This window comes from Mus caroli, chromosome 15 (assembly GCF_900094665.2).
Source record: "Mus caroli chromosome 15, CAROLI_EIJ_v1.1, whole genome shotgun sequence".
Lineage (NCBI taxonomy): Eukaryota > Metazoa > Chordata > Mammalia > Rodentia > Muridae > Mus > Mus caroli.
The window spans coordinates 93,660,088-93,669,572 of NC_034584.1; the positions used below are offsets into that span (position 1 = coordinate 93,660,088).

At 43.7% G+C, this 9,485-nt stretch overlaps 1 protein-coding gene across 1 annotated transcript in view; it reads right to left on the bottom strand.

Annotated features, from left to right (window-relative positions):
• Fam186a (family with sequence similarity 186 member A) overlaps window positions 1–8,222 on the bottom strand; it is a 46,876-nt gene extending 38,654 nt beyond the window's left edge. The window contains exon 1 of the mRNA XM_021182797.1: window positions 7,923–8,222. Within this exon, the coding sequence (XP_021038456.1) occupies window positions 7,923–8,117 (195 nt within the window). The 5' untranslated portion in view covers window positions 8,118–8,222. The remainder of the gene's footprint in view (window positions 1–7,922) is intronic.
• Between the last annotated feature and the right edge of the window lie 1,263 nt (window positions 8,223–9,485).

Sequence of the window (9,485 nt, forward strand, 5' to 3'; positions counted from 1 at the left end):
GAAAAACCAAAAAGAAAAGAAGAGCAAAGCAAAGCAAACTAGAGGCTGGATAGAGGGCTCATCAGTTAAGAGCACTGGCTGCTCTTCTGGGATTCAGTTTTCAGCACCCGCATGGCAGCTCACAACTGTCTGTAAACTCCAAGATCTGACACCCTCACACCCACATACATGCAGGCAAAACACCAAATGCAGGTACATAAAATAGAGATTAAAAAATGTAAAAGCAGACTTAATGATGCCAATAATAAAGCATTTCTGCTAATTGTATCTAGTGTTGCTATGATAGAAATAAATTTGTATCGAGCTGTTTGTAGCTTTCACACTTATTTAGTTTAACATAGACAGGAAGGTCCGTCTACTTCAAGTTAAATTTGACCTAGGATTTAAACATTGAGAAGCATGAAATCATAACCAATTTCCTTTTGTTTACTCATATTCGCATTAATTTTAAAGTATGACTATGATTAGTAGAATATTTATGAATATAATTTTGAAGGAACCAAAAGAAATGTTGAAAACATTTTAAAGCCAACTATAGTGACACATGCCTATAATCCCAGCAGTTGGTGGCAGAGGAAATGGAAGGCAGGAGAATCAGGAGTTCAGGGTCATCCCTGGCTATTTAGTGAGTTCAAGGCCAGCCAGATCTACATAAAATTCTGACTTAAAGGAAACACAAATAAGGTGGGGTTTTTTGTTTGTTTTGAGGCAGGGTTTCTCTGTGTAGCCCTGGATGTCCTTGAACTCACAGAGACCTACCTGCCTCTGTCTTCTGAGTGCTGGGACTGAAAGGGTGCATCACCCACACCCACACCCACCCCCGGCACAAAAATAAGGTATTTTGGAAAGTGCAGTAGAGGCTTAGAGAGTAAAGAGCACTGCTATGCAAGTGTGAGAATCTGAGTGCAAATCCACATCAAAGCAGAACATGGCTAAGCTAAGCATGCCTATCACCCCAATACTGAGGAGCAGAGATGGGCGCCCAGTGGCCAGCATCTTAGCTGAAATAGTAAGGTCCTGTTTCGGTGAAAGACACTGTCTCAAACGAATTGGTGTATATATGTGTACATGTTTATGTGTGCGTGTGTGTATATATGTGTACACATGTGTGGGTGTTACTATACTTCTTGAAAATATAAAGGACAGTATGAAAAGGAGGGAAAAGAGGTCCTTAGCAAGGGAGGGAAAACAGATGGTAGTGGAATCCTTGTGACATGGGTGGAAATGGAGCTCAGCTGATAGCGCATGCCTTGTGTGCTGGGCAGTGTTCTCTAGTGGTACTGGACGTATGGAAAGAGTCTACAGGAGAGAGAGTTAGAAATGGTTTATAGGCTGGGCATGGTGGCACACGCCTTTAATCCCAGCACTTGGGAGGCAGAGGCAGGCGGATTTCTGAGTTCGAGGCCACCCTGGTCTACAAGTGAGTTCCAGGGCAGCCAGGGCTATACAGAAAAACCCTGTCTCGAAAAACCAAAAAAAAAAAAAAAAAAAAAAAAAAAAAAAAGAAATGGCTTATAGGTTTATAGTCCAACTAGTCCAACAATGGCTGCCAATCAAAATTAGTTCCAAGAATCCAGCTATTGTTCAATTCACAAAGCTAGATGTCTAAGCTGGTCTTCAGCGTATGCCAGAATCCTTGAAGAAGTAGCCTGTAAACAGGTTGTGGTGGCACATACCTTTAATCCCAGCACTTGGGAGACAGGAGGAGGCAGCTCTCTTGTGAGTTTGAAGCCAGTCTGGCCTACAGAGTGACTTTCAGGACAGCCAGGGCCACACAGAGGAACCCTGCCTTGAAAAAAACAAAACAAAAGGGAAAAAAGAAGAGGGAAAAAAAAAAACCCAAAACAAACAAACCTCTTTACAGGTGTACCTAGCCACTTGGGTTTTAGATGATTTCACATGAGGTCAAATTGACAACCAAGAATAGCCAGCCACCACACTTAACATGCATAAATTGCTGGGTTTGACTCTCCAGCATCACTCAAAATTGGCTGTGGTGACATATGCCTATAATCACAGCAAACAGGAAGAGGAAACTGGAGGATTGGGTGCTCAAGGTTAGCCTTGGTTATACAGTGGAAATTGAGGCTAGCCTGGGCTAGCTGAGACTGTCTCAAAAAAAAAAAAAAACAAAACCAAAACAACCAAAAACAAAATAAGCAAGGTATAATGATGCACTTTTTGGATCACAGCACCTAGGAGACAGAAACAGGCAGATCTCTGTGAATTCTGGGCTAGCCTGGTCTACACAGAGAGTCCAGACCAGCCAGGGAGATAGAGTAAGAGCCTGTCTAAAAACAGGAGCTATAATATTTGTTCTCAAGTAGATATGGTCGTGACATATATCTATAATTTCAGCACTTGGAAGGTGAAGGCAAGGAGATTTTCAATTTAAGGCCAGTTTGGACTACATAGGGGATTCCATGACAGCTTGAGTTACATAGGGAGGCCCTGTCTCAAAACATAATCAATAAATCAAAGCTTACGTACAGCCCTTTATTAGAACATAAAAAATGTGCTGGGCAGTGGTGGTATACAGCTTTAATCCCAGCACTCAGGTGGCACAGGCAGGTGAATCTCTGAGGTCAGCCTGGTCCAATATGACTATATAGTTTTAATATTGACTAACACAAGCTAAAGTCATCTGTATGATGAGAACCTCAATCAGGAAAATGCCTGTGTACATCAGATGTTGTTACGGATGGTTGTGAGCCACCATGTGGTTGCTGGGATTTGAACTCAGGGCCTTTGGAAGAGCAGTCGGTGCTCTTAACCACTGAGCCAGCTCACCAGCCCCTAGGTAATCTTTTAAATATGTAGGTTTTACTTTTGAAGCTTGTTTTTTTTACAAATATCTTTGCTATAGAGAATTTTAAAATTAATCTGATTTTACCAGCTGGTAATTGAAGTAGGAAGGATTCAAAAATGTCTGTATACTCAAATCACCTACAAAACAAAATATAAACTGATGCCTACTCTGATCCATGAACAGAGTCAAAGACTGTCCTTCCTGCCACCGAAATCTCCAAATAACCCTTACTGAAGCTGGATTTGAACTTGAGCATGCATGCATACGCACACACATACACATAAAAAGATTCAGAAAGAAGAAAATAATATGTAACTCTCTTTATATAAAATGAAGACTAAACAGACTGGTGGTTAGCTGTAAATTAGGGGGCAGCAAAGCAGAAATATCTAGGAAGATCATAAGGCAGCCAAGGCTGGGTGTGGCGGTGTACACCTTTAATCCCAGCCGAGGTGGGCGAGTCTCTGTGTGTCAAGGCCAACCTGGTCTACAAAGTGAACTCTAGCACAGCTAGGGCTGTTACAAGAAATCCTGTCTCAGCTGGGCAGTGGTAGCCTCCCAGCACTTGGGAGGCAGAGGCAGGTGGATTTCTGAGTTCAAGGCCAGCCTGGTCTACAGAGTGAGTTCCATGACAGCCAGAGCTATACAGAGAAACCCTGTCTCGAAAAAACCAAAAAAAAAAAAAAAAAAAAAAAAAAAAAAAAAAAAAAATCCTGTCTCAAAACAAACCACCAACACACCAACAAATAAACAAACAAAAAACCAGCAAAAATAATCACTAATGTGGTGGTTTGAATGAAAATGGCTGGCTGGAGAGGTGGCTCAGCAGTTAAAAGCACTGACTGCTCTTCCAGAAGTCCTGAGTTCAATTCCCATAAACCATATGGTAGCTCACAGCCATCTGTAATGGGACAAAGTCTTTAGAGGGAGAGAGAGACAGAGACAGAGAGAAAGAGAGAGTGTTTAGGAAGGCTTAAGAAGTGTGTCCTTCCCCTCCATAAGATGGAAACCATGCCTGATACTGCTAGGGTGGCCAGGAACCTGAGACTGGATATCAAATACTACTTACTGTTCCGTTAAAAGAACATAGACATAACGTGACCCCAGTGACATTCTGCTACACTCATAAATCAGTGCACAGCCGTAGTCAAAGAAGCTTCCTCTTCTAGTAGATGGAAATTAACACAGAGACCCAGAACTGGACAATGTGCAGAGTGTGAGAGATGCTGGGTACTCAGTCCCCCTCCCCCTAGGGCTCAGGGAGCCACTTGGAAGAGGAGGGGCAGACTCTAAGAGCCAGAGGGGGACTGTGACTCTGAGGGGACACTGTTCTCCAGATCACAAATCGACTGATGATACACAAATGAAGTCATAGATAACTGTCGCACTGTGCACAGGACCTGCACAGGTTCAAGCCAGACAAGGAACTGACACTGAATGGGAGAAGTAGACATAGAAGTAGACATGGACTCCAACACCCAACCAAGGAGCTATCTACAAAGCTACCCTGCTTGCACAGGAAAAAAACCCAGTTTTCTCTAATAGCTTCCATTTCAAAGTAGACCCCCCAGAGTAGAGAGCCAACAGAAAATCAACTCAATGGTATTATTTCTGTAGACCGAGACTTTATATAGATTTTGGAGGGCATTTTTTGACTGATTGGTCTTTTGCTTGTATAGTTTGGTTTTTGACTTTGTAAGTTTGGGGGTGGGGGTTGTGATTCAGCCGGGCAGAGGCTGAATCCTGGTACCAGACCAAGGTGAGGTGCCAACATCTATCCAATTACCCAGGCACAGGGACTAGAGATTTCAGAGGCTAAAAAGATTAAGAGCCTTCCCTCTCCAGTGTCTCAGCCTAATGAGGACCCAAGTAGCTGAGTTTAACTTAGAGCTTACATATGTTCTGAGCATTACTAAGAGCCAAACAAAAACAAAAGAAAGAAAAGAGGAGAGTGGCCTTGTTGGAGGAGCTGTGTCACTAGAAACAACCTTTGAAACTTTGAAAGGCCCCTGCCGTAGGCAGTTAGCTCTTTCTGCCTCCAATCTGTATATCGAGATGCAAGGCCTCTGCTGTCCTTGCCACGATGCCTCTGTTCCACCGTTATGGACTCTAATCTTCTGACACTGCAAACACTTTCTTGTAGTTGTTCCCAGTCATGGTGTCTTATCACAGAAATAGAAAAGTAAGTAAGAAATTGAAGGAGGAGCACTTGGGCACAGTCTTGACCATGCTGGCTTTTGGAGGACTGTAGAAGGTTCTGGGACTTTGGACTAGGAGAGAGGTTGAATGCTAGACACAGGGCTTAGAAGCTATGCTAGGAGGAGGGAGCTTGGACATCAGTAGTGCTGAGAGCAGTCGGACCATGGATGCCCAACTCAAGATGTTTCAGAGCAGAGCGAGAATAGTATCTCAGCTAGAGGCTGTTCTTGCAATATTTTGGCAACGAATGTGGCTGCCTTCTGCTCTTGTCCCAAGAATCTGCCTCAGCTAAATTTAAAAGTAATGGACTAATTTCTTCGGAGGAACAGATCTGTTGTGTGGTTATTGTTAGGTCTCAAACCCTGGACACCTGTAAGAGGTACCTATTAACGTTTCAAAGTGGACTCTGGCAGGTAGGTTCTTTGAGCATCCCTCAGTCCTTACCTGTCACAGGGTCCTTTTACTTGGCATACCCCACCTGCTTCTGGGCTCCTCTTCCCTCAGCTCTTCCTTATAGAATCCATTTTGACCACATTGACCCTTTTTGGCCCTTCTGCCTTTTTAGTCTCTTGAACAGTCTCTTGGTCCAGGCCACCTCTCTTGCTCAATGGCTTCTCTTGCTCTCCCTCTCCCTGTCTTCACATAGTCAGGCTCAGTGTGGCCATGTTCACTTTGGACTCTCCTAGATGTGTCTGCCTGTGCTCTCCCTTATGTCTATATTAAAAACCTCAATCCCCTTGGGGCAGTCATGTCCCTCTTTTATTTCTTCTTTTCCATTCAGTTATTAATTGTCTCACGTGAGTCTATAAAGAAAAAGAATGAGCAGGACAAAAAAGAAAAAATGTACAGTGTGAAGCAAAAAAGAGCACTGAGGAATTTAACACTGGAACCAAGGCTTGGGCTCAAAAAGGAAGAAGAGGAGGAGAAGGAAGAGGAAGGAGAGGAAGAGGAGGAGGAAGAGGAAGAGGAGGTGGAAGAGGGAGAGGAGAAGGAGGGAGAGGAAGAAGAGCCTGCTCTAAAATGGAATATAGGAAATATACTCTCAGGGCAAGACACACTCCCGTTCCTCCCTTCCCCCCTGCCCCAAGCCAGCTGAGCTTCCAACTTGTAAAAACCAAGAAATTTTCTATTCCTAAAAAAGAAAAAATGAACAACAACAACAAGAAAAAGCTTATGCAAATGATTTGTGGGAGCCAGGTTCCCTCTTTCCCAAGCAGGCACTGGAACTTGGCAGTGTCAATAATGTGGTTCTGACATTAGAGTCATGAAGGGTGTGTGTGTAAAGGGGTTATGGACCCTCCCTCCACAGTTAAGGAGAGCCACTGAAGCCAGGCATACAAAGGTGATGCCCTGCAAGGAGGTCCTGCGATGCCAGTGTGTGCGTGTGCCTGTGAAAGTGAGGCCTGGATTGCCCTGGAGACCCCATAAGGCTAGAGCTGCCAGAGCCAGGAGACATCCGGCAAGGAGAGTTGGAGACAGGGAGTGGTACCAGCTCAAGAGGGAGGTGTGTTGCAATCAGCAAGCTGGAAGGAAGGGCTGAGCCCCCAAGGCCTCTGGTATCAGACTTGGAGCTACAGGGTTTCCAGCCTGCTTTGCCCAGTATTTTTTCACTCTGCTCCCATCTGTCCTTTAAAACGGCAATGTATGTTCTTTGCCACCGTGCATCAGAAGTATGTGCTTTGCTTTTTTATTTTGACCTTGCAGGGCGTTACAGTTAAGAGGCGTTACAGTTTGCCTTGAATCTCAGAAGAGACTTTGAGCTTTGGACTTTCACACAGGGTTAGGACTGTAAAGGAGAATGGGGGCCTTTAAAGTTGGACTCCTTGGGGTTTTGTATCCTGATGTAACCACAAGCCTATGGAGGCAAGGAGTGGGGTGTGGTGGTTTGAATGAGAAGGGCCGGTAGGCTCACATGTTGGAATATTTTTTGTGGGTTCTGGGGTTTTAAAAGCCCACACCATCCCCAGTTGTTCCTCTCTCTGCCTCCAGCTTTCAGCTGCCACTGTGCCTTTGCTCTGCCCCGGATTCTCACCCTCTGCCACGGCAGGTCTCACACTGCACCCTTTCTTTGACATGTTACCTTGGATGTGGCGTTTCATCACAGCAATAGAAAAATAACCAAGACAACAAATAAAGCTGCTAAGAGCAAACACAGGTGTTGCCAGATGTGAGAATCTGGAACAGGAAACACTGTGTGGAAAGCAGCCCCACTACTACCAACCTTTCCTCTTCCCTTTTTGGAAGTCTATCTCATCCTCCATCACTGCGATCCATTGTCAGCTTTAATCTACTTTTAAAATCACAGTTATGCCTCTACTTGTGTGTGTGGGTGGGGTGGGTGAAATTGCCACTCCACGTATGTGTGGAGGCCAGAACACAGCTGGATATTTGATTTTCTTCTGACAAGCAGGCTCTGGGGATCAACTTCAGGTGTGAGGCATGGCAGAAAGAGCCCCAACCAGCTGAGCCATTTCCACAAGACACACCTTTTATCTATCTATCTATCTATCTATCTATCTATCTATCTATCTATCTATCTATCTATTGATTTTAGCCACATCTCATTAATATTCAGCACAACCTGGCCTCAAGTTTGAACACAAGATCAAGATCTTCCTACCTTCATCTTCCTCTTGAGTGTTGGAATTACAGATGTACACTATCAGATCCAGATCTACTGACTTCTTAACTTGTGCAAACAGTTTTGGTGTGAACAGGCTGATACAGAATTGGAGCTTGCTATCTGTCTATGGTCAGTGTGGTAACAGTGTCGTTTGAAGTCAGAGTTACCTAAAATTCAGCTAGCTATTGAGTGTGAAGTGTTTTCTATTCAAACAACAACAACAAAAATTTCACCTGGTTGTACAAAGTTATACAAAGCTGTACAAAGCCTGTCAATGGATTGGCTACTCACCTCTTTGGCCCGAATGATCTGTGATTCCTCAATCTTATGGATGACTGACTGTACTGATGCTGGGATCTCAAATTGCAAGCTCAGTGAATTATTACGGTTGCCTATGGGCTTTCTCAACATGGCAAGGTCCTTGAGTTCATCATCATCATCTGAGTCAGATTCATCGTAGACTTTACTTTGCCTTTTGACAGGCATTTTGAAAATTTGGGTGATTTCTTTGTTTCTCTTCTGTTTTTCACAGAATATAAACAAATGCTACTAAGCATCCACTAGGAAGCTTCAAGGACTCCCGAGGTTACAACGAACACTACTTGGACCTACTAGAAGGCTTCAAAGATTCAAGTCTTGATGATGCTATTAGTAGACCCATTGTGACACTATCATTGACTAGAATGTTTAGGGCTGCTTCCTCTTTGTAAAGAACTAGACATTCTATACGATTGTAGAACAGGGAGGGGTAGAAAACACAGGGTAGCAGGAATGCTAAAAGGAATGGAAGACACAGTCCTGCATTGAAGAATTACATTCTAGGTGTTAGAACCCAATATCCCGTCTCTTCTCTCTTCCTGGACTCTGCTGAAATAGGTTTAAGCCTGTATGGGAATAGTGTCCTATGAGCTCCTCATCTGCCCATAACTTTTCTACCATTTGATAGCTTAGAAGGTATTTGGAAGAGTACCAGTTTCCCCTTACTGATGTTTTCTTGTTTTGCTTTGTTTCAGTTTTGTTATGTTTTTAAGAGCCTGACAAACTTTGGGGTTTCATAGTTGACTCACAAAACTGAAGGAAACATTAGAGGCTGCTTTCTACCCAAGTAGAGGTATGCCTCTCTGGGCAGCTCTGACTGCAGGGGAGGCGCTGGAATTGCAGGTGTGCTTAGCTATACTTTAAAAGCGGAAAAAGCCTAAGAAATAAAGTTGAGTCCTCTCGGTTCTTCCCCAGTGTGCATTGCCTTCTCAATCCTAGTTCAGCGGTAACGGCAAGCGTGGATTCGGGGTGTCGTGTACCTAGTCTATCTTTACATAGTTTTACTGTGTTTATGGACCCATAAACTTTACAGTATCATCTGCTAGACTCTACATATTTTTAAAAATGACTGCTGTATAGTTTAAGCTCTCTACAAAAATGTCCTATGTTGGTTCCTTGTTGGAAGCATTGTAAAATTAGTCCTCTGTTGGGTTCTCTCAAGATCTGAACAGTACACAGACAAGGAGTTTTAGGTCCCAGGGCCTGAGTTGTGAGGCCTGAAGTAGCTGCTTTTCTTTTCTCTTTCACTCCGTCCCTTCTGCACACTATCGATGACTAAACACAGGGCTCATGTAGGCTCCACAAGCTCTCTACCACTGAGCTACACAGCCAGCTCCACTCCCTTGTATTTTCAGTTTATTTCTAGACAGTTCTTTTTTAAATTGGCGGATGGGGCTTGAATTAACTCTATAGCCCAGACTGGTCTTGAATTTATTTATTTATTTATTTTTGTTTTTCGATACAGGGTTTCTCTGTGTAGCCCTGGCTGTCCTGGAACTCACTCTGTAGACCAGGCTGGCCTCGAACTCAGAAATC